At 41.6% G+C, this 26,278-nt stretch overlaps 1 protein-coding gene across 2 annotated transcripts in view; it reads right to left on the bottom strand.

Annotated features, from left to right (window-relative positions):
• Positions 1–26,278, bottom strand: part of LMF1 (lipase maturation factor 1) — a 577,865-nt gene that overhangs the window by 66,174 nt on the left and 485,413 nt on the right. For both annotated transcript variants that reach the window (XM_073636425.1, XM_073636424.1), the window contains one exon: positions 7,955–8,138. In XM_073636425.1, coding sequence (XP_073492526.1) covers positions 7,955–8,138 — 184 coding nt within the window. The remainder of the gene's footprint in view (positions 1–7,954; positions 8,139–26,278) is intronic.

Here is a 26,278-nt window from a genome sequence, read left to right as displayed (position 1 = left end):
TATCTGTGGTCCAGTTGCAACATTATCCAGCAGCCGCATCTACAATTCACGTTGTAGCACCACATACTATATATATTCTGAAGTTTGAACTTATCTTTACTGTGGAGGTTCTCAATTATCCAGTAGTCAGTCACCTTTAACCGACTTTGTTTAGTAATGTTGAAGACATTCAAGGATCCTCCTCAAATACACTTCGAGAACATACCCCAAAATTTAGCTACATGAGTCACCCATGGAGTAAGAAATGTTGGAATATGTTTTGTAATGTTGGAGACATTCAAGGATCCTCCTCAAATAAATTTTGAGAACATACCCCAACATTTAGCTACATGAGTCACCCATGGCGTAAGAAATGTTGGAATATTTAAGCTGAGGAATGTCCTTGGATTAGTAGCAAAACGACTCCAACATTACAGAGCAAGTCCAGTTGAGTGGCTCTTGGATGGATAACCTTCCAGTGGAGCCAACCAATCAACAGTCTAATCGGTGTTCCTCCCCTCTGATTTTTTTTTTCTCCGAATTTGTATTATTTCATCATATTGCATGCAGTTACAACACTTTTTCACTGCTTTTCACACAATATTTCACTTTCCTAAATTGCCATTTTGCATTTTTATAAACCTTCAGAAAATACAGCCATGGAAAATGGTAAATGCCATATTTTGTCAGCTGCTTTATAAGTAGCTGTCTATGTACCCACCATCTACTACAATATGGTGGAAGACCAGCGTACACAAGGCACAGCGGTGGGAACTGTTATGGCATTATGGGAATTTGCCTTTTTTTTGCTGGTTCAGACCTACCTGCAGAAGCTGCTAATGTACATTAGGACATTTAGAGGCATATTTTAAGCTCAGTATTTAAAGGCAGAAAAGAAAACCCCACTGTTTTGCATTTTTGAGAGCAGAAAAAAAAGCTAAACGCTATTAAACACTAGTACAAAAACACTCAAAACTTGCGTTTTTTTTTTCTGCAAAGAGCACTGGCATGTTTTTAAGCCAGTGTGCATAGACCCTTATGCCCTGTACACATGGTCGGATTTTCCAACGGAAAAAGTGCGATCGGATTGTGTTGTCGGAAATTCCGATCGTGTGTGGGCTCCATCCGACTTTTTCCGTCGGAATTTCCGAGACACTAAGTTTGAGAGCAGGATATAACATTTTCCGACAACAAAATCCGATTCATTACATTCCTATCGTGTGTACACAAATCCGACGCACAAAGTGCCACGCATGCTCAGAATACATTAAGAGACGAAAGCTATTGGCTAATGCCCCGTTTATAGTCACGACGTACGTGTTTTACGTCACCGCGTTCAGAGCGATCTGATTTTCCGACAACTTTGTGCGACCGTGTGTATGCAAGACAAGTTTGAGCCAACATCCGTCGGAAAAAATCCATGGATTTTGTTGTCGGAATGTCCGAACAAAATCCGACCGTGTGTACAGGGCATTAGACATGCCTTTAAGGGCCTTGTCAATTCATTTAAACATACAAGGTTATAACAAAGCAACCATCCCCAGAATCCCATTAGGTGTGCTTCCTCTCTAGGCACATTTTGCTAGCAGGCACTAAAGGGATTCTGGGATAAAAATGTAAAAAAGAAATGACCAAAGCTTCTGTACGTTTGCTTTAGTACATAGTTTATGAGGACCTTATTGAAGGCATGTGCTGTATAAACAAAATATAGTAAAAGTAATAAACCATGGGGGTGACCGTATATAATCGCAGCATGTTGCCGCACAATCCATACGTTTTTGTGTGGTATAGAAATTGATATAAATTGAGGTGTGCTTGGCACAGAGTCAAGAGTCTGTGTGTAATGCGTCCTAAACTAAGGGTCTCTGAATGCACAGAAATTGACTTAAAGTGATTGTAAAGGCTCGTTTTTTTTTTAACCACTTCAATACAGGGCATTTTCACCCCCTTCCTGCCCAGGCCAATTTTCAGCGCTGTTGCATTTTGAATGACAACATTCATGCAACACTGCACCCAAATTACATTTTTATCATTTTTTTCCCCACAAATAGAGCTTTCTTTTGGTGGTATTTGATCACCCCTGTGGTTTTTATTTTTTGCGCTATAAACAAAAGAAGACTGACAAGTTTAAAAAAAAAACACAATATTTTTTGCTATAATAAATATCCCAATTTTTAAAAAAACAAAACAAATTTTTTCCTCAGTTTAGGCCGATATATATTCTTCTAAATATTTTTGGTAAAAAAAAATCGCAAATAATCGTATATTCATTGGTTTGTGCAAAAGTTATAGCGTCTACAAAATAGGGGATAGATTTATAGCATTTTTATTATTTCTTTTTTTTTTTTACTAGTAATGGCGGTGATCTGCGATTTTTATCGTGACTGTGACATTGCGGCGGACACATCGGACACTTTTGACACTATTTCACATTTATACAGCGATCAGTGCTATAAAAATCCACTGATTACTGTATAAACGTCACTGGCAGGGAAGGGGTTAAATGTGTTACCTAGGGAGTGATTCTAACTGTAGGAGGAGGGGACTCACAAGGGGAGGAGACCGATCAGTGTTCCTCTGTACTGGGAATACACTATCGATCTCCTCTCCCCTGACAGGACGTGGATCTGTGTGTTTACACACACAGATCCACGGTCCTGCTCTGTTATCGGGCAATCGCGGGTGCCCGGCGGACATCGCGGCCGCCAGGCACGCGCACCGGCTCCCGAGTGACGCGGCGGGCGTGTGCCCCCCTAGACGGCCGGGAAGCCCAGGAGGTCATATGACACCTGCCCAGGATGGGAGATCCCTCCTGCGGACGTCATATTACTATGGGCGGGGTATGAAGTGGTTAAATACCAAACATATCATACTTACCTCCACTGTGCAGTTCGTTTTGCACAGAGTGGCCCTGATTATCTTGTTCTGGGGTCCCCCAGCGGCACTATCAGCTCCTCCCCGCATCGTATAACCTGCTAGGAGAAGTGCTCTCTCAGGGGGTTACCTTGAGGGTGCGCTCCCGAGTCCTTCATTCGGCATCCATAGGCACAGAATGCAGGACTCCGCCCCACCCCCCCGGTCACTGGATTTGATTGACAGCAGCGGGAGCAAATGGCTGCGCTGCTATCAATCTATCCAATCAAGAGCCGAGAACCCCCGGGCAGAGTACAGCACGTCCCCGCCGAGGGAACGAAGGGCTCAGGTGAGTAAACTGGGGGGGCCAGTCACTGTCAGAAGTTTTTTCGCCTTAATGCATAGGATGCAAGTGAAAAAACACCAGGGTTTACAACACCTTTAAAGAGTATGTAAACCCTACCAATGAACTACTCTTATTTGCTTCCTTCTGGCCCGTTAGTTATACTATGAAGTGTTTTGGTATTTTTGTTTGATAAGAGCAAAAAAATAGTTGTCGATCCTGCCAGAAATCTGGTGTATTTCTGTAGTTGTGTCCTACAATGACAATACTGCTCCATAGGTACACTACAGTGAGTGAGCATTGTTATTTTAAGACATGACATGTGTTAATGTGTTAGTGGCGGGATCACCAGGTGAAAATAAAGGGAAAAAAAGAGCTTAAAAAGTAAACTAATACAGCCACCACATATCTAAGGACTGGTAATCTGTAACATATTACACTTTTTTTTTTTGCTCTTGGGTTCAGATACACTTTAAAATTAGCATATTGCCTTACACATACCTCCCAACTTTCTGAGATGACAACAAGGGACACATATTAGCAAATGTATGTAGGCATAGGACACAACCCCTGCTACACCCCCTTAAGGCTGCATTCACACCTGAGCGTTTCAAAGTTGTGCATTTTTACAGCGATTTTGCAGCATTTTTTACGCAATTTTATTCAGGTCACCAATGTAAAAGGCAGAAAAACGCCTGTAATCTGCCCCAAAAAAGCTCATGTTCTTTTATGAGCTTAGGGCATTTTTCAGGCGTTTTGCTTCAGGTGCCAAACCACTTAGATGTGAACAAGTGCCATTGAAATGAATGAGATTTTGCTTGTTGGGCGTTTTTTTCTGGCGTTTTACGAGCGTTTTAGGTGCTGAAAACACTCAGGTGTGAATGCAGTTAAAGGAGAATTTTCAAAAAAAAATTAGTTAAACCCACAAGTGCTTTTTACCACTACTATAGATTGGCTTTTGAAATGTACAAATGCAGCAATTTAGAATTTGGATGAAAAGTTTAGCACTGGGAAACACTTTTTGAAAGATAAAAAGTGCATTTTATATATAACTATGTAGATCAGGCCAAAATGAGGGACAAATGAGGAGGAAAGAGGGACAGAGGGACTTTGTTCAGGGACAGTCCCTCAAAATCAGGGACAGCTGGGAGCTATGCTTATAAAAACTTGTGCATTTAAGTATTAAAGTATAACTAAAGACAAAACTTTATTTTTTTTTTTTACTTTTGAATAGAGTGGAGAGGGATTAGAACACCTGTCAGTTTTTATCGCTGTCTGTGCCCCCTCCCGTTTAGGAGATTCACTCTCTCTGTTTGTTCTATTTACTATTATCATTGAAAGTGGAAGTAAAATAAAACCCCAAATTTTGGTCTGTCCCCGGAAAAGTAATAGAGGGGAAATCTTCCAAGAGGGATGCTAGTTCTGGTGCTCCCTAAGGAATTCCCTTCATTTGCATGGATTCCCTATCACTTCCTGTTTGGCTATGGGCCAGGAAGTGAAGGAAAATCTTCCCACTGGGACTGTCCCTGATTTGGAGCAATGTCCCTCTGTCCCCCTCATATGTCCCTCATTTTGGTCTGATCTATATAGTTATATATAAAATGCACTTTTTATCTTTCAAAAAGTGTTTTCCAGTGCTAAACCTTTCATCGAAATTCAAATTGCTGCATTTGTACATTTCAAAAGCCAATCTATAGTAGTGGTAAAAAAGCACTTGTGGGTTTAACTATTTTTTTTTTTAATTCTCCTTTCAAAAAGTGTTTCCAAGTGCTAAACCTTTCATCCACTTTCTAAATTGCTGCATTTGTAAAATTGAAAAGCCAATATGAAGGAATAGTAGTGGTAAAAAAAAGCACTTGTGGATTTAATTAACCTTTTTCTTTGGTTAATTCTCCTTTAAGGGGTCGTAGCAGGAGGCATGTCCTATGCCTACATACATTTGCTAGTAGGTGTCCCTCATTCCCAAACACCCCTCATTCCCTCAAAACGTTGGGAGGTATGGACACCGATGGCAAAAAAAAACATCTGACAGGGGTTCTAACCCTCCCTTACTCTATCCAAAATGGAAAAAAAAAAGTTTTGCCTATAGTTCTACTTTAATTCTATAAGACAATTAATGGCCGAATAGGTTTACTTTAATAAAACAAAATATCAATGTAAGTGCAGAGCTAAGCCTTGTTCATATAGGCGTATCCATGTTTACATCTGTGTGAAGAGCCATCTTTGCCCACACGGGATGCACAGGTATTCTGTACATCCAAGTTCAGGCAGCCCCATTCATTTCTATTGGCACAAAGCCGCAGCATGGACACAGCGGCTGGTCCCAATTTGACATCTATGCAGGTGCATGTCCCTGAAAGCAGACGGTGAGTTTGAGGACACATACCTGCATGGCTTTTCGAATTGGGAGCAGCAGCTGTGTCTGTGCAGCTGCTGAGTACCAATAGACATAAATGGGACTGCCTGCATGCTAATGCATGGAACGCCTGTCCATCACATGCAGGCGAAGATGGTCCTTTGCACGGGTGTATGCATAGCAAGTCCTTAGCAGTAAGATCAGCTTGCTACAGCAAGTAGGAGGAGCTGAGAACTCAGGTTCACAGATATGTCCACCAGAAAACCCATGGATTTAACCAGCCAGTGTGTGTGAAACTGCTCAATGTCATCAACTAATGTAAAGTATCACCTTTAGACAGATTTGCCCTTTAAACATTAGACCCCATACTCTTAAAGAGTTAGTTGCCAGACAAGAGGCTCCAGAGCTATAGAGATTGTATAGAGGAAACATTATTGCTGTTATTCTGTATATATATTGTGAGCCAAATGACTTCTCACAAGGCCTCATTAGAAACAGAAAATAAACAAGGAAATGCTGTAGTATGAACTATTTATTTGACATATTTCCAATGCTGTTCATGTGTATACAATAATTTATCTCATGTGGGAAGTAAACACGAGATTCCCTGTTTATGTGAAGCCTTGTACAACATCTAACACCAATCGTAAGTCACATAATTGGGTCAGCGACACCTTGCACAACAGCTCACTCCAATCATAGGTTACATAATTGGTTTAGCAAACATTGGAAGTTAAAGTTATAGTTCTGCATGAACCTCAATAAAAAAGCATGTTTTAACTACCAAAAGTGTTATACTACAGTAAGCTTTTCATTCTACCTCTTAATTATCAATTTTGAGAGTTGGGAGGTAGGTACAGGCAGAAGAAGATTCGTCCATTTTGGAGAAGTCATCCTTCAGTCTTGTCATGGATTGAAGAGGAATCACCCATTTTTTATGGGATGTCATAGTCCAGTGATGGCGAACCGAACTACATTTCCCATGATGTTCAACTACACTGCAGAGTGCATGAACATCATGGGAAATGTAGTTCCAAAACATCTGGGGTGCCAAGGTTGACCATCACTGTCATAGTCTGTACAGCAATCAATTTTGGAGGACCTACTCTTTATTAATTTCAAAGTTTACAGAGCAATCAACCAACTTGGAGGACACACTCCTCCAATGTGGTCAATTGCTTCTTCTGTCTGTGACACCATTACACCATGGTGTCACAGACAGAAGAATAATCATCCATTTTGGAGGTGTTGTCCTTCAGTGTTGTGACAGATTAAAGAAAAATCAGCCATTATTGAGGGATGTCATAGTCTGTACAGCAATCAACCATTTTAAGGAACTCACTCACAGTCCACAAAGCAGTTAACCACCTTGGAGGACACGATCTTCAGTGATCTCACAGACTAATCAAAGAGACAATTTATGGGTCTAATGCCTATGTTATGTCACAGACTGAAGAGGAGGTATCCATTTTGTAAGCCTTATGCCATGATGACATCAAAGATTGAAGCATAGACAGCTATTCTGTGATAATCATGACAAGGCAGCCAATATGCCCCAGTGATGGTAAAAGTACTTATTTTAACAAACTTCCATGGATCTGTCTTTCTTGAAGAGGAATCCTACATTAATTTAGGCACAACATGGTACTCACACAAAATAAGAAGGCGCACCAGCCTGGTGCATAACAGTATAACTTATTAAATAAATGTTGTTAAAAGTCAAATGTACTCACAAAAGAAGAAAGACACAGACTTAACATGAACAAATACCACCCAACGTCAGTTCATCGAGTAAAGCCTACTCGATGGACTGATGTTGGGTGGCATTTGTACATGCACTAGGCTGGTGCGCCTTCTTCATTTGATTGTGTTTTAGTTGTGGTTACACTGAACCAAGGAAGGCAGAAAGGATATTGTGTACAATTTGGTGGTTCCAGTTGGAGAATACCTGTAGCGGCCCATTTTTCGGTTTAAGATGCTTGAAGTGTCCATTTTGGTTCCATAAGGCTGGACTACCTGGGAGAGCAGCATACCAGTAGTGCAGACTTTGTTTAAACTTTATTGATGGACAGCATGGTACTCACCTGCCCTTTGCTATATCCAATGCTAAACGCAAACTGATAAATAACATAGAATTCAAAAGACAACTATAATCATTCCAAGGCAGAAATTACGAGATTCAGTTTCTGGAGTGCAGGATTTTTATGTAAACCCAAAATGACTAGTGAGGATGATTTAGTACAAGGCCTTCACCATCAGCTGATCCTTTAGCAGAAGTTGTCAAGGTAATGGAAATGAACTATCCTTGACTAAACACACCAAATCCCACTTAACATGGACTTTTCATTAATGAGTGGAATTATTTTTCTTTTACAAAAACAAAGAATACATAAACTTGCAATTTAATCCACCCATGGGCTTACCATAACTTTTCGGAAGTCTGCCTCCGCTGGCGTCTTGTCTTTGGATCTTGGCCACTTGGTGTTTGACTGACCCATCCTTGGAGCTGAACAGGAAGCTGAAGCTGGCATCATCAAAACAGGCGAGACATGGCACAATGGTGAGCCAGTTTAGGAAGCTGAGGTTACCACTGAGGATAAGAAGAACCTGAAAGACATAAAAATAAGGATTTATGGAGGTAGTGAGGTGTCAAACTCTTGGGAAGATGGAAATAGGTCCAAAAGTTGTACTAAGGATGAATTCCAAGTAAACAGCTTCAAGTAGTATTAAACGCTCAGTTTTTTTTTAATGTTTCTCTATAGATCCACTTCATTAGCTGAACTATTTTATTTTTCTAATCCTTAGTGTGCATCCAAACATCTTTACTTCAATACATATTGACTGTAAGCCTTTTCTAGTCACTTCCATGACATTCTGGTTGCGGAGCAAGCGCTGTGAACACCAGACAGACATGTTGGGACTCATGACCCATTATCCCTTGTATGGATCTTGTATATGTATGCCCACATAGACTCTCTTTACACAAAAGCCTGTTTTTGCCACCTGTGTGTGTTGGCATGCAGGAGACTGCAAACGTAAGGGTTGCTACATTGGGTCTCCTGTAAGACAACGTAGCCACCCTATAGGCATAAACATTCTTCGACAGATCTGCTAGTTCTTGTTTTAAAGACACAAGGGGGCTGAAGATGAAAGAAAACAACAATTAAGCAAGCAGATGAGTAATGGAACTACTTTTGATTATATAGATCTTGTGTTTAATAACGCATTAAAGTAGATGTAAACCCTAACTGGAAGACATTTAGTTTACGAAATAAATGTATCACAAACAATTGCCACATTTTAGCCATTAAGGCTTTATGCACACTGCTGTTTCTAAACTCACGTTTAGGAGCTTTTGGCGTTTTCTTGCCAAAGCCCCTGAACTCAACTCAGTAAAAGCCTATGGGGTTGTTTTACTAAAGGTAAAAAGACTGTGCACTTTGCAAAGTGCAGTTGCTCTCTGTAAGTGCAGCTGCTCCAGAGCTTAGTAAATGAGCAGAAACTTTGCTGATTTCCATCATCCAATCATGTGCCAGCAAAAATGCAGTTGTTTTTTTTTATTTTCCTTGCATGTGATTGGGTACTCTTTGCAAAGTTAAAGAGGAAGTAAACCCTGAGGAAGTAACACCCATCACTGATGGGTGTTACTTCCTCTTTCTCTGCCTGCAAAGGTAAAGCGTAATGGGCTACTGTGCATTGCATAGTAGCCCATTATGTGACACTTACCTGCAGGAGAAGCCCACAATGTCCCCGTCTTCCTCGCTAGTAGCGAGCATCCATTCTTCACCCCTCTCCCTTCCATGGCTGCGAACTCCGGCTCTGTGACTGGCCGGAGACACGTGACGTCACTCCCGCACATGCGCGGGAGCCGCCTTTAATGGCATGACCCGAGCTGGAAACGGCACAGCGTGCCCTTTTTAACTCCGGCGCATGCGCAGAAGAAATCGCCCTACGGCGATTTGCAAATATCCCCTAGACCGTGCAGGTCTGGGGGATATTTCAAGCACCTACAGGTAAGCCTTAATCTAGGCTTACCTGTAGGTTAAAATGGTTGTAAAGGGTTTACAACCACTTTAAGCCTTACCTCATTTACTAAACTCCAAAGTAACTGCTCTTGCAGAGTGCAACTGCACTTTCTAAAGTGCACAGTCTATTTTCTTTCAAAGTAAAGCAACCCCTATGTGTCCATGCACACATAGGGATTGATTTATTAAAACTGGAGAGTGCAAAATCTGGTGCAGCTGTGCATGGTAGCCAATCAGCTTTTATCTTCAGCTTGTTCAATTAAGCTTTGACAAAAAAACCCTGGAAGCTAACTGGTTTCCATGCGGAGCTGCACCAGATTTTGCACTCTCCAGTTTTAGTAAATCAACCCCATAGGCTTTTACCAGAGTTTAGGAGCAGTACAATGCTCCTCTTCTGAACGCAGAAGAATCACGTTCACAAGAGGAGCTTTTGGGCAAAAAAATAATGCTGCTAAACGCATCTTATTCATTTTAATGGCCAGAATAAATCAAAATTCTGGCCTATGAAATAAACACCCAAACACCAAACTCTGCTAAACTCGCCTAAACTGGTTTGGAAAAACGCAGCTTAGGTGAGTTTTTAAATCAGATTTTTTTCCTGTCAGGAGAAACAGCATTTACAATAAACCAGTGTGCTTGAAGCCTTAATGTTAGTTTTCATATCTTTTCATTCTTCTTGTTTATCCATGCAGCAGATCTCCTCCAGCTTTTTTCAGGCACTTTCTGTCTGCATACATTTGCTCCAGCACTGGCTGCACATCATTGCTCAGGAGCGGCTTCCTGAGAGCGCCAATGGTGGACCATCCCAACGCAATGTGTGTCAGCACAGCCTTTTGTCATCTGCATTAGGGGACATGTGATGGAGTCAAAATACAGGAGCAAATTTGAACGACAGTTGTCACAGGAAGTGCTTGAAAAATAAACTTTGTGGCAAGATCACCGGGTATTATTTTAATGGAACCTACGGATTTTAAAAGATCGAAAACAACGCCTGAAAGTACAATGAGATATTAAAGCTTATATGAGATTTTCATAAGAAAGTAAGTTTAAGTTCTGCTTTAACACACCTTTGGAATACTTATATGGGAGCTTTCTTACCTACCAACATATTTGTAATTCTATTTAACTAGTCCTGTGGTCTTGGTACCCCTGCCAAAAAGCATGACAAGTTGATCTTACTTTTCTGCACTCCAGTTAAACAACACAGCTTAGTCACTGACTCACCTCCACCCTGCTGACAGGATAATAAAAGAACATCACCAGTCTCGTTCAATGGAAAAATAAATTTAATGACTTGTTTATTGAATACATTGCTGGTTAGAGGAGTGATCTTTTATATCAGCCTGGAATTCAGCTTTAAACAACAAAAAGCTTCACGTTTCAAAAGTGTAGAAAACTGTATCTGTATTGCCCACCATGATGTCCCGAAAAATTCAGCCAACGAAAGGCCAGCTATCTCCCCCCAGCCATTTTTTACTTCTACCTAAACCTTAGCTTTCCCATTGTCCTGCTTGCCTGTGAGAACAAAGGGAAAGGAGCCTTGTGTAAAGCTGGCCATACACTAGGGTGACCAGATGTCGCCAGTTTCAGGGGCAGTCCCCGGGAAAAAAGTATCCCACATTTTGTCCCTGGTTAAAAGAAGTTGTCCCTGATTTCTGTCCATCTTTGATAATGGTGTCCCCAGTCCGAGCAGCTGTGGGGGTATTCCATCTTAGCAACATTTCTGTGATTGGCCTAGAGCTGGAGGAGGGAGGGGAGGAGTGTGTCTGCTCTCGGCTCTGTCCGGGGTTATTGACGATGTCACACCCCGCTATCATGTGGTCTTACTGGTCCCTCCCTTCTTGGCTTGTGTAAACTTTTTCGCAGGAGGTAAGGATATGGATTATTTGCTGCCTGCTCCTCCTTGTGATGGTGACCTGCAGGCTGCAGTACACATCTGGGCCGGGGGCCAATAAGTCAACATTACACTAGAGTGCAGCGTCAGGACAAGGGGGTGAGTGGTCATTTGGGAGAAGCAGCTGCCCGTTGCACAGTGTTTTAATTTAGGGAAAGGGGGTGGGTGCCATGTGGTTAAGTAAATCAGTAGCAGTAGACACCAATGGCACTTTGTGACATTATTTCAGCTTTTTTCTTTTGAAATGATTTTTATTGAAAATACATTTTTAACAGACAATAAGGTTCTCAATAACACAAATACCGTGTCAACAACAGTGTTACAATAGTGCGTGTCAGATCAACTATACCATATCAAAGTTACTACAGCCTTTTTCAGCCAAGATGCCTTCAGGTTTCTTCAGGGGTGACTTGGCAAAATGCCCACAAATTCCCCAAAATTTGTATACAATCCAAATCCAAATCCAGGTAATTAAGCCTGCCTTTTTTTTTAATCCAACAAACTCTTTATTAGATATAAAATAGGTATACAAAGGATGGTAGCAATACATTAAACTCCAGTGAAAAGTGTTAAAAGAACAGTTGTCATTAACAGAGGTTGTGCTCAAAAGTTTACATACCCTGGCAAAATTTATGATTTCTTGGCCATTTTTTGGAGAATATGAATGATAACACAAAAACATTTCTTTCACTCATGGTTAGTGTTTGGCAAAACTATTTATCAGTCAACTGTGTTTACTCTTTTTAAATCATAATCACAACAAAAACTACCCAAACGACCCTGATCAAAAGTTTACATACCCTGGTGATTTTGGCCTGATAACATCCACACAAGTTGACACAAAGGGGTTTGAATGGCTATTAAAGGTAACCATCCTCACCTGTGATCTGTTTTCTTGTAATTAGTGTGTGTGTATAAAAGGCCAATGAGCTTCTGGACTCCTGACAGACCCTTGCATCTTTCATCCAGTGCTGCACTGACGTTTCTGGATTCTGAGTCATGGGGAAAACAAAAGAGTTGTCAAAGGATCTGCAGGAAAAGGTAGTTGAACTGTATAAAACAGGAAAGGGATATAAAGAGATATCGAAGGAATTGAGAATGCCAATCAGCAGTGTTCAAACTCTAATCAAGAAGTGGAAAATGAGGGGTTCTGTTGAAACCAAACTTTGGTCAGGTAGACCAACTACATTTTCAGCCACAACTGCCAGGAAAATTGTTCGGGATGCAAAAAAAAGCCCACAAATAGCTTCAGGTGAAATACAGGACTCTCTGAAAACATGTGGTGTGGCTGTTTCAAGATGCACAATAAGGAGGCACTTGAAGAAAGATGGGCTGCATGGTCGAGTTGCCAGAAGAAAGCCATTACTACGCAAATGCCACAAAGTATCCCGCTTACAATACGCCAATACGCCAAACAGCACAGAGACAAGCCTCAAACCTTCTGGCACAGTCAGTTAAGTGATGAGACCAAAATTGAGCTTTTTGGCCACAATCATAAACGCTACATTTGGAGAGGAGTCAACAAGGCCTATGATGAAAGGTACACCATTCCTACTATGAAACACGGAGGTGGATCGCTGATGTTTTGGGAATGTGTGAGCTACAAAGGCACAGGAAATTTGGTCAAAATTGATGGTAAGGTAAATGCAGCATGTTATAAAAAAATACAGGAGGAACATTTGCATTCATCAGCCAGGAAGCTGCACATGGGACGTACTTGGACATTCCAACATGACAATGTTTCAAAACACAAGGCCAAGTCGACCTGTCATTGGATACAGCAGAATAAAGTGAAGGTTCTGGAGTGTCCATCTGTCTCCTGACCTCAATATCATTGAGCCACTCTGGGGAGATCTCAAACGTGCAGTTCATGCAAGACAGCCCAGGAATTTACAGGAACTGGAGGCTTTTTGCCAAGAGGAATGGACAGCTTTACCATCTGAGAAGATAAAGAGCCTCATCACACAAATACCACAAAAGACTTCAAGCTGTCATTGATGTTAAAGGGGGCAATACACGGTATTAAGAACTGGGGTATGTAAACTTTTGATCAGGGTTATTTGAGTAGTTTCTGTTGTCATTATGATTTAATAAGAGTAAACACAGTTGATTGATAATAAATGGCTTCAGCCAAACACTAACCATCAGTGAAAGAAAAGTTTTTGTGTTATCATTCATATTCTCTGAAACATGGCCAAGAAATCATAAATTCTGCCAGGGTAGACTGGTAAACTTATGAGCACAACTGTATCTTAACATGAAGAAAGATTATCATACAGAAATGTTCTAAAGATAATCATGCAAATGTGTTGTTATATGCATAGCCAGGTATATAGGATATATAGGATACATTAAAAAAAAAGTTTCTGCTCACAATAATCTGTGAGGACATATAAACATAGGCAAAGATAACCTCATGCAAACTATGGTATTTATGGTATTTTGCCAGGCATTTCTGTGTATGTAAATTACCATTTAAGGGTAAGGACTTATTAACATCCACCATCCATTCCCAAAGTGTCGGTGTGGAGGCCTGAAGCCACACTCTCGCTATTAACAATCTAGCCTTAAATAACATTTCCTGTAAGAAAATAATGTCTATTATGATCCTGGTCAGGGACTAGCCCCAACAAGCACTGTTTAGGGCATAGAGTCAGCGGGGAGCCCATTTCATCATGTAGGTGCAAGTCCACTGAAGGTGATAGAATGAACCATTGGGTTCGCCACATCTGGGGCAAGAGGAGTCATAGTAAGGTTTACACCTTGTTAAGCGGATAGGGGTTTATATAGAATATGTGTAGTATATACAGTTGGTTAAGTCTATCAGATAACTTTGGGGAGACCATCTTACAGGATGTTAAAACATCTGTCCACTCATCATCCTCTAGCTCCCCCACATCCGCCTAAGCCTGCCTTTTAGTTGCAGAAAGCCACAGGTTTTAATTGTGCAACATTACAACCTTTCAGCCGTCAGTATCCTAACAACTGTGCTGTCATCGGTTGATAAGGAGGATGTTGGGCACTTGCACAGCATCCTTGTTTGCCTCTCCATCACCATTGGAGTCACATTCACTGAATAAGGGAGAGAAACTGAGGGAGAAGAGAAACACTGGAATACTAATCAGTACCTGTGTGCAAATGCGTGTTTGCTTTCGAAGAATAAATCATCTCTAACGTTGGGTGTCCCAAGTCTGTGGATGTTGCTGCATTATGAAAAACTTTTTGATCAGTTTATTACATTCTAGAATGGGGGTGCCTCAAAATTGGGCATAATTTTACAGGGCCTTGACTGAGGAAAGGTTGGAAAACACTGCATTACTATACAGAGCTGGATTGTGACTAGAGAGACCTCTGCTGGCAGCCACCGGCCTGGGACATGACCTGTCACATGGGTGTGCTGGTGATTGCCTGTGCAGGGAAAGGCAGGAGGGCTTCAGGAGAGGTGGCATGTTCCACTTGATGCCACAAGCTCCTCCCTGCCTGAAAGTATATGGTGCTACCATTCGAGATGAGGGGAGGGAACCCAGCAGCAGAGATTGGACTCAGCAATGCCACATCAAGGCAAGTACCATTCAGGGAGGGGAGAATTTGTGCTGGAGGGGGTGTTGACATGGGGGGTAGGGATTGTATTAAAGGAGGGAGGAATTTTAATTTGGGAGGTGCTTTACTTACTTTTGGCCTCTACTCTGTGCACCACTGACCCAGAACAAAGTAGGCTTAGGTACCACTAAACCATACCCCATCATTAGCACAATTCGGCCACACCCAACTTTTTTTTTGGCCACACCCAACATTGGGTGTAGCTTGCTTCGCGTGCTGCTAATACCCCCACCCCCTGCTCTACCCCCTATCCCACCTCCAATAAAAGTGGGCATGGTCAGTAGTGTGTGCCCAAATTTCATTTTGAAATTCTGATCAGCTTACCATACATACTAAAATTCGATGACTGGACGAATACTGTTCGAAAATGTAATTTGCTTTTAACTTTTGATTTTGTAAAGAATGTAATTTCCCCAAAGAAAAGCACACACATTTTTCCATCATGCTCCTTCAAATTTTCTCATCACTGTCAAAAAACGAACGTTGATGTGACCCCACTAACAATTACAAAATAAACGAACATCCTTAAAACTAAAAATTACGAACTAAACTCTACTAGTATATAGCCAGCTTAGGGTCCAAGCTGATTTAGTCAGGGCTTGCACAAATGACGTGGCTGGCCATTTAGGCAACCATCATTTCTTTGGTGGAATAGGAGAGTCACATTTCCCCCCCCCAGTATTTTCCCTAGCTTCAGGTGGCAGAATGGAACGGCGAAGGTAAGGGGAGTACATATGGAGGGAGGTGAACATTTCATTGAACTGGTTGCTTGGCATGAGCAAAGCACAGGTTCACTTTAAGTTATTTTGAAGCCAATACTATTGAGTCCTCCTACTAATCTTCATAAGAATTTAGGTGGAAATGAAAGGGTTACTGCACGAAAATCTAATGACCTGAATGCTAAAATGGGTAATAAAAGTAAAACAAAAAGTAATTTCTTGCTCATGTCAGATTGCTGAAGATTAATCTTATTCCATTATTTGGGGCCAAAACAGACAAATTCTCTTGCAGGATGCCAGGGGCACTTGTGGGGCTTTGTTTTTATGGAGGGGTTTCCTGGCTGGGATATGTCAAAGTCACAGCCATTAATCTGACACGATGTTTGTGCTGGGCTGGGCAGTGTAATTTGGAATGTCAGCCATGAAGGGCCTGCTCCAGGCCTCTCCGCAGCCAGCAAACTAGGGCTCAGTGACTGCATGGATTGTAGAGCTCGTCAGGATCCCACCCTACCGGTGGGTGGTGAGTTATCTTATAATTGCACCCCGCTCTTTAACCCTTCCCAAGCAACACACAGCTTTACCACTGTAACACCACGGCTTATATACCAATACAATATGGTGTCTCATTGTACTACCTATGATAACCAACAGACATTATTAAGTCCTGGGCAGTGAATCATCTTTTGCACTTACAATGCAACCCCCTACCTTGTTATCACCTGCAGTAACCACATCCAGTTCGGCTCCAGAGCAATTTTTTTTTATTTGTCGCATACATATAAAAATCATAATTTTTGACAATAAAATTACTTAAACCCCCCCCAGAACATTGTATATTTTCTGAAAGCAGAGGCCCTGTAAAATAAAAAGGTGATAGTTGCAAATTTTTGTGTCACATGGTATTTGCGCAACTGTTTATTAAACGCAAATTTTCAGGACAAAATATAATAAAATGAATTTTAGTGCAAAAACACATCATATAATAACCATTTTTGGTTAAATTATAAAAGATGAGGTTACATTGAGTACATAGATACCAAACATTCCATGTCTTAAAATTGCATGCGCCCGCTATATCGCCAAAAACTATGGTGCCCATAAATCACCATAGGCAATGCTTTAAAAGCCTTTTAGCCTTCAGTTTAGAGTTAACTAGGAACTCTTATGCTAGAATTATTGTTCTCACGCTGACGTTTGTGGCGTGATGTCACACGTGCGGTGCACACCCTGGGCTTCTGTTTGCGCAGGGCAACTGGGTTTTCGGCAATTTAAAAAAAAAATTGAATATATTTTATCATTTTGGTTTTTTCCCTTTTACGCTTTTTTTCTTTTTTTTTTTTTATTTCTTTTTACTTAAAACCCTTAATAAACCCCTATGTGATAGTATAGGGCAGGTGACAGGTACTCTTTATGAAGACCCCAGTGTCTCCCCTGCCCTTCACACCATCTAACCTGTTCTTGGCTTGGTTAGGAGTGTCCCCTGGCTGTGCTGGCCAGGAAATGGTGCATCTGAAACCCGAAATGACATCACTTCCGGTTTCATTGTTTACATGTGAGATCGAGGCATGGATTTGCCTCGGTCCCGCAGCAATCTCTCTCCCCCAGCTGGTGGTTGTGTTTCTGGGCACCGGTAAGAGCGGGAGAGATCAGGAACTACGTGGGGGGGGGGGCGGTGATGAAGGCTCTGTGAAAGTGACCGGTAGCTGCCCCATTACTTTCACTTTTAAGCCGGGAGCCAGTTAAACAAAACTCACACAAGCTGATCAGTATGTGATTAAAGGTTCACTCTTTGGGCGTACCTGGTACATCAAAAGAGCTGCACTGGTTATAGCTGACACTCTTCTTACCATTGTATTTACTCTTTCTCCCTCTGGATTGTTAGCTCTTTGGTACAGGGTCACTTTCTTACTGTTTTATGTCATTTAAAGGCTGAACTCCAGGCAGATATAAAAGATACAACATTGCAGCTCAGTATTCGTTATTCCATGACTAAATGTAATTTTTAAATGTAAGCGGTACAAAAGTATCGGTATATGACCTTGTATCAGCCTCTTGTAGGGCAGGGCTGGGGTGTAAGGAAGAAGTAGCACAAGGAGCCAATCAGTTTATGTGATGACAAGCAGCATGCTGGTAGGAAGAGAGAGAAGAGAGACAGAGAGATGAGCCCGATGCTGACAATCGAACAGAGGGCATCTAGTGGTAGAAAAAAGTACTTAAGGAGGAAGCTCTTGCTTGAGGATGAATGATGCAAAAAAAGATGGTTCTGTTATTTGATCTTATAATGGACTCTTCATTTTTATCTTGTAATTTTTGGCTAGAGTTTTCTGTCAAATTGAGATTCGTCTGACCACAGAACAGTTTTCCACTTTGCAACAGACCATTTTAAATGAGCTTTGGCCCAGAGACGACAGCGGGGTTTCAGGATCCACATCCCTGCTGACAGCACTGAACTCTGCATTGTTTACATATGCAGAGCTCCATCCTGTATCTCTCCTTGATAATCAGCAGGTGCTGGCGTACATCCAGCAGAAGGGAGCCCAGCCTACATCTACAAACTGATGGTATGCAGTATACCTTGATCTACCTTCATATAGTATTTCCTGCAGTACACTGTTTGAAAGAAAAAAGATTATCTGGCTGGTACCTACAATCTGTAGATCTCACACTTCACTGAAAACTCAGACTAATGATTGAGAACCAGTGTGGTTCCCCCTCATGTGATCACCATGAAAGTCAATGACGTTGATCCTTAGAGGACTGTTTACAACCAAACTTCACCACCCTGAAGATGGAAATGTAGAAAGAATTACAATGTACATACAAATAAAAACATAAAATACAAAAAATATTTAAAAATGTTGGTAATATAACCAAAAATGCATTTTTTGGACGTTTTTGTCCATCTTTCAAGTTATAATAGAACAAGAGTAGGGCGTTTATTAAAATATATAGTAAATGTAAAAACTATATAGGTAACCAAATTAGTCATGGAATTATTGTCAAGTTAACCCAATGCATATTGAAGGCAAAAAGTCATGAGGGGGTTCTAGTGCTGTCAGTCTAACATTTTTTAGGCACTGGAGAAGAAAGAGGAAGTTGTATAACCACGTGGCAACTTCCTAACTGGGAAAATACTTCATTGTTTTACAGAATACCAGGGTTATGGCTGGAGTTAGATGGCATAACCATAACTGACAATTTTGGAAAAAAAAACACAACACTATATTTTATATGTAGCAATAACTCTCGGTGGAGCTGCTGGTTTAAAGCGGGCTGTTACCTTCACTTTCGCCACCTCTATTTCACCGGCTCCGGGTCTAGGGTCCCGTTGAGTTTACCTCCGGACAATGTAGGCACCAGACACTTGAGTATCTTTATCAATGCTTTAATGAACAGGTAATAAAGGAAGTGGCAGGAAAAAGGTAGAAGGAAAGTTGCAGGGAAGCTCAAATACCTTTTCTTAGTATTCTTTAGTACATCATTAGGAACTGAACGCTTGTAGCTGAATGTACTCCCCTTGTGGGATTCAATCTTTGCCCACCTGGATAGGTTTCTCTCACTCGCCTAGCAGCCAGTACGCAGCACGAACAAAAGTCTCTGCCACAGACTTGTTTGGAGCAAAACCCGTACGATCCTCTGCCACAGGATGTAATGGTTTACGGTGAATATCAGACACAGCACTTGAACCTTTAAGCCAACCCGGCAGTACTATGCAGTAAGATTACTTCAGGAAAAGTCCTCCAACTGAGTCACCAGGCCCCTCTCCAGACCAGCACTCTGCATGATCCTTCCATGACGGGTCCTCCCCTGGGATCTCCTCGGTTGTCCAGCTTCTTCACTCTGGATAGACAGCCCAGGACCATTCCTCTGCCGCTGTGGTAGGCCCCAGATAGGCTTCTGGGCCCACCCACACGCTGCAGCGACGTGGGCCTCCAGATCGGAGGACCACGAGGTGGTACTCCTAACGCATACCTGTCGGCCAGGAGGGCCAGCAGGTGGCTGAAAACGAACCCCTAAACATGGCGTCTGTCCCATAAATACCCTCTCCCAGAATGCAACTCGGAGGACCACCTCCACCGGGTTGTCTCCGGGACAGAGGAGCACTTATACGCTTCAACGTGTTGCCTTTCCAACACTGGCCCATGGTGACAACGACACCCACCGGCGCAGTGTGAAACTACATGCAACTCAGCCAAGCTCGAACAGAGGCAAATTTAACTTCACCTAATAAGTAACCCACTAAATTTACCTATCAGCAGTAGATTAGAAATCTACCAGTGCTACATTTACCTTGTGCTATAAAACATATGCAATAAAAAAAAAAAAGGAAAAAATCTAATTTCTTCATTAATTTAGGCCAATATGCATTCTGCTACATATTTTTGGTAAATAAAATCCCAATAAGTGTACATTGATTGGGTTGTGCAAAAGTTATAGCATCTACAAATAATAGTATATACAGTATACTAAAATTTGTATTTGTTTATTTTTTTATACTAGTAATGGCGGCGATCAGCGGACACTAACTGACATTTTTGCCACTTTGCTAGAACCAGGGACACTAATACAGTGCTAAAAATATGCAATTTCACTGTACCAATGACACTGGCTGAGAAGGGGTTAAACGTCTGGGGGCGATCAAAGGGATAATGGTGTGCCTAGCCAGTGTTTTTTAATGTACTATGTGTGCTGCTTTTACTCAGGGAAGTGATGGATTTTATTCCCTGCTTTGCAGGAACACAAAATCCATCAGTTCTCCCCTGTCAGAACAGAGACCTGCCTTGCTTACATAGGCAGAGCTTTGTTCTATCTCTCTGCCTGACGATCGGTGGGTGTCAGCCGACATCCAGTGCCTGCAGATCGGCTTCTGCTGTGAGTAATCACTTCTAGGCAGAAGTGCAGAACCACGTATACATATGTTATTCTGCGCAGGAGGGCCACCCTGTAGCAGTAAATCTGCTATAGGGCAGTGCTTAAAGTGATACTAAAGGATCGTTTTTTATTTTTTTTAAATAACATGTCATACTTACCTCCACTGTGCAGCTCGTTTTGCACAGAGTGGTCCCGAACATCCATTTCTGGGGTCCCTCGGCAGCTCTTGCGACTCCTCCCCGCATTAGATAACCCCCTTGGAGAAGTGCTCTCCCAAGGAGGGTTACCTTGCGGGCGTGCTCCCGAGTCCAGTATTTAGCGTCCATAGAGGCCGAATGCAGGACTCGGCCCCTCCCTCGGCGCCCGTGTCATTGGATTTGATTGACAGCAGTGGGAGCCAATGGCTGTGCTGCTATCAATCTATCCAATCAAGAGCCGGGACCCCGTGGAGAGAGGGATGGCGGAGACGCCATTCGGGGCTCAGGTAAGTAAAACGGGGGACTAGGGGGCCGGTGACTGCAAGGTGTTTTTTCACCTTAATGCATAGGACGCAAACACGAGCCTGCATAGGCAAAGCACAGGTTCACTTTAAGACTGTGCAATGACCAGTATTAAAAATAAGAATTTTAGTTTACTAGCCCTTTAAGTTGCTGTTAAACCCAACACGTCTGCGATTCTAAGAGATCCTAATGAATGTAAAGCATTACCCTGACTCGTTAACGACCGTTCCCCGTGCTATGATTCATGTCTCTGGACGGTGAGCAGCCTGCGAGCTTTACTGATGAATTAGCCCCAACATGTAGCAGGCCCGTGCCCCTTGCAGGGGGATATGTCACCAGCTGAAGCAGCGAAGGGAAAAATTCAATATACTGCACCATAAAAACAAACAGAAGCCATAAAGTGGCTGGAATGCACGGGCCGGGGAAACAATGACGCCCCTGATGGGAGACGTGCCGCTTCATTACCAGACTAAGACCCCATAACGAGCATTTCCTGCCGCTGCTTGTATTTGGCGGGGAGTTATAACCGCTGCAATTAATGGGAGGAGGTGACAAGTGGGGTGCAGGTAACGCTGTGTGGAGAAAAGGCTTGCCAAGAGAATGGGATTATGGGTAAAACTGAAAAAATAGTCATATAGTAGAAACAATGCCAAAACAACCAGGTGATAAATGACCACACAGGGCATAAAACAATGAAGCCAGATTAAGCGCCAGCCATTTGGTCATCAGGCTGAAAATTACTTTTTCAATTTTATTGTTTGTGAACAAAAGGAAGCAACAGCTTTAAAGTATAAGTCAATCTTTTGCAAAAAAAAAATTAAAATAAATACACCCACATTTGCAAGAAAAAAAAAGTGCGCTTAATGGTTTTTCACATATAAGCCTGTAAGGAATTGCGACTGCAGTGGTCCGCAGGTGCAATGTCCAGGCTACAGCAGACTCTTCCTTCAGCTCTATATACGGACTTTCAGGTAGAGTGATGGAGAAAGTATCAATGGACTATGAGTATGGCACTTGTGTTCTATTGATAACGAGTCTGCTGCAGTGGCAGATGAGACATGTAGTTTATTAATATGGGTGTAACCTATAACATGGTCTAAAACAGTGGTGGCCAACATTCTTGATATGGGGGGCTTTAAGTACATCCCCTGACATCACAAAAGGGCTGCACATACAATTTACATAGTTACATAGTCAGGTTGAAAAAAGACACAAGTCCATCCAGTTCAACCATAAAAAAGAAAAAAAAAAATTGTACAATCCAATATACCCAATTCTATACCCACAGTTGATCCAGAGGAAGGCAAAAAAAACCCCAGCAGAGCATGCTCCAATTTGCTACAGCAGGGGAAAAAGTTCCTTCCTGATCCGGATTTTCCCTGGATCAACTTTACCTATAAATGCTAGTACCCAGTTATATTATGTACATTTAGGAAAGTATCCAGGCCTTTCTTAAAGCAATCTACTGAGCTGGTCAAAACCACCTCTGGCGGGAGTCTATTCCCCTTTTTCACAGCTCTTACTGTGAAGAAACCTTTCCGTATTTGGAGATGAAATCTCTTTTCCTCTAGCAGGCACACAACAGGATATAATCAAAGACTATGGACATAATACAAGAGATGGTCAGAGGCTGTAAATATAATACAGGAGATGGTCAGAGACTTCAGACATGACACAAAAGATGGTCATAGACTTTAGATATAATACAAGAGATGGTCAGAGACTGTGGATATAATACAAGAGATGGTTAAAAACTGTGGACATAGTGGAGGAGATGTTCAGAGACTGCAGACATGACACAAGAGATGGTCAGAGACTGTGGATATAATACAAGAGATGGTCAGAGACTGTGGAAATGGTAGAGGAGATGTTCAGAGACTGCAGACATGGCGCAAGAAATGGTCAGAGACTGTGGATATAATACAAGAGATGGTCAGAGATTGTGAACATGGTGGAGGAGAGGTTCAAAGACTATAGACATGACACAAGAGATAGTCAGAGACTGTGGATATAATACAAAAGATGGTCAGAGACTGTGGATATAATACAAGAGATAGTCAGAGACCTTGGATATGGTGGAGGAGATATTCAGAGCCTGCAGACATGACACAAGAGATGGTCAGAGACTGTGAATATACAATGCCTTGAAAAAGTATTCAGACCCCTTGACATTTTCCACATTTTGTCATGTTACAACCAAAAACGTAAATGTATTTTATTGGGGTTTTATGTGATAGACCAACACAAAGTGGCACATAATTGTTAAGTAGAAGGAAAATGATTTTCAATTTTTTTTACACATAAATATCTGAAAAGCGTGGCGTGCATTTCTATTCAACCCCCTTTACTCTGATACCCCTTAACTAAAATCTAGTGGAATCAATTGCCTTAGGAAGTTACCTAATTAGTAAATAGAGTCCACCTGTGTGTAATTTAATCTCAGAAGAAATACAGCTGTTCTGTGAAGCCATCAGAGGTTTGTTAGGGAACCTTAGTGAACAAACAGCATCATGAAGGCCAAGGAACACACCAGACAGGTCAGGAAAAAAAGTAGTGGAAAAGTTTAAAGCAGGATTAGGTTATAAAAAAATATCCCAAGCTTTGAACATCTCACGTACCACTGTTCCTTCACTTTATTCTGCTGTAGCCAATGACAGGTCAACTTGGCCTTGTGTTTTGGATCATTGTCATGTCGGAATGTCCAAGTACGTCCCATGCGCAACTTCCTGGCTGATGAATGCAAATGTTCCTCCAATATTCTTTGTTAACATACTGCATTCATCTTGCCATCAATGTTGACCAAATTTCCTGTGCCTTTGTAGCACACACATCCCCAAAACATCAGCGATCCACCTCCGTTTTTCACAGTAGGAATGGTGTACCTTTCATCATAGGCCTTGTTGACTCCTCTCCAAATGTAGCGTTTATGGTTGTGGCCAAAAAGCTCAATTGTGGTCTCATCACTCCAAATGACTTTGTGCCAGAAGGTTTGAGGCTTGTCTCTGTGCTGTTTGGCGTATTGTAAGCGGGATACTTTGTGGCATTTGCGTAGTAATGGCTTTCTTCTGGTGACTCGACCATGCAGCCCATCTTTCTTCAAGTGCCTCCTTGTTGTGCATCTTGAAACAGCCACACCACATGTTTTCAGAGAGTCCTGCATTTCACCTGAAGTTATTTGTGGGTTTTTCTTTGCATCCCAAACAATTTTTCTGGCAGTTGTGGCTAAAATCTTAGTTGGTCTACCTGACCGTGGTTTGGTTTAAACAAAACCTCTAATTTTCCACTTCTTGATTAGAGTTTGAACACTGCTGATTGGCATTCTCAATTCCTTGGATATCTTTGTATATCCCTTTCCTGTTTTATACAGTTCAACTACCTTTTCCCGCAGATCCTTTGACAATTCTTTTGCTTTCCCCATGACTCGGAATCCAGAAACGTCAGTGCAGCACTGGATGAAAGATGCAAGGGTCTGTCAGGAGTCCAAAAACTCATTGACCTTTTATCCACACACTCTAATTAGAAGCAAACGGATCACAGGTGAGGATGGTTACCTTTAATAGCCATTCAAACCCCTAAATTTTTTGTGTTATCATTCATATTCTCTGAAAAATGGCCAAGAAATCATAAATTCTGCCAGGGTATGTAAACTTATGACCACAACTGTATATGCTTATAAACACAAGCCCATTCATACATTTTTTAAAAAAATATTATAAATTGAGAAATATGAAATAATTGTATGTCTTTTTCAATTTTTTTGGCATATTTTGGTGTTTTTATAAGAAAGGAAATCAAAATAGCAACTTAAAAAAGTTTAAAGAGACACCACCAACACAAGCATGCGTCCAGTGTTCCATAACTGTATACTGTAGCAGTCGCCGCTACTACAGTGATCGCCGCTGTCACCTGGCTGTCATGCTGCATTGCAACCACAGGGGGCGCTCGCTCAGCAAGGAAACCATTTTCAGAATGCATTCAATTTATCTCAATGAATGCAAGGTAATCTCTGACTGGACAAGGAGTAGATTGCGAAGTCACTACCCTGCCTTGCCACCTCGTCTCCAGTCATTCAAATAAAAAACAAGGCATATTGTCAATGGTGCCCATGCCAAGTGGGTGACTCCCTGTGGTAACTATGCAGTATAGCAGCTGCTCAACATGGGATCTGGAAGGCAGCAGCGATCGTTTTAGTATGGGCAACTACTACAGTTATTTCCAGCTTCCACAAGAATCTTGCCCTTACATAAAGATGAAGAACCCACATTTTTTTCTGAAAAAATTGGAAAATTACAACAGTAATTGACATCCATAATTTTTTATCCCATTTTTATAAAAATGTAGGCTTTGCTTTTGATTCAAAAGAATATTCTGAATTATAAAACAAATGAAAATGGCATGGACAAAAATTATGGGACCCTTACCACAATATTTTGTGTCACAATCTTTAACTACTTGCCACCCTCCCACAGTAGATTTACTGTGGACGGGCGGCACAGACAGGCCAGACAACATACCTTCACATCGACGCCGGACTTCCCGATTTGGGGTGAGCATGCGCATACCCCCCTGCTGACCCGTGCTGTGTATGGACACAGCACAATTTTGGCAGCAGACCTTGGAGTTTAGCTTGTATCTCTTTGGAAGTATTCCTTAACTCCCCTTCACACTATCCTTCTGTTCTTCATTTATATAATCCCAAATTACCAAAAACAAATCTATCATGCGGTTTTTTGAATAGGTTGAGGGCATTTATTAGGTTGACCACCAATGTTCTAACTGTTCCTCTCTCCATTGAAAACTAAAACGAAAAGTGACGTGCTGCAATCTTGCACCTTTCCATGATTGTACAATCTGAAGTTTGTTTTAGAAGTATATCTCTACCCATGCCTACACATTTGATTCATTTCGAGAGGAGCCTAATTTCATCTTAAAAACAGCTTGGTGTCTTTTGATGGAGATAAACGATGGCACAATGTTTGATATGACTGAAGAATCCTAATTGCCCATCTGCATGTTCCTGTGACTGGCATAAGGAAGTAATTTGTGTCATCATGTCAAGGTGAGAAGAGAATTATGGATAATGTTAGGAATGTAGGGAGGCCATCTTGGCCCGATTTTCTACCAACAATCCTAAAGT

This window comes from Aquarana catesbeiana, linkage group LG06 (assembly GCF_042186555.1).
Source record: "Aquarana catesbeiana isolate 2022-GZ linkage group LG06, ASM4218655v1, whole genome shotgun sequence".
In the NCBI taxonomy this organism is placed as follows: domain Eukaryota; kingdom Metazoa; phylum Chordata; class Amphibia; order Anura; family Ranidae; genus Aquarana; species Aquarana catesbeiana.
The sequence above is the reverse complement of the archived record's forward strand: the minus strand, read 5'-3'. Positions and strand labels throughout refer to the sequence as shown.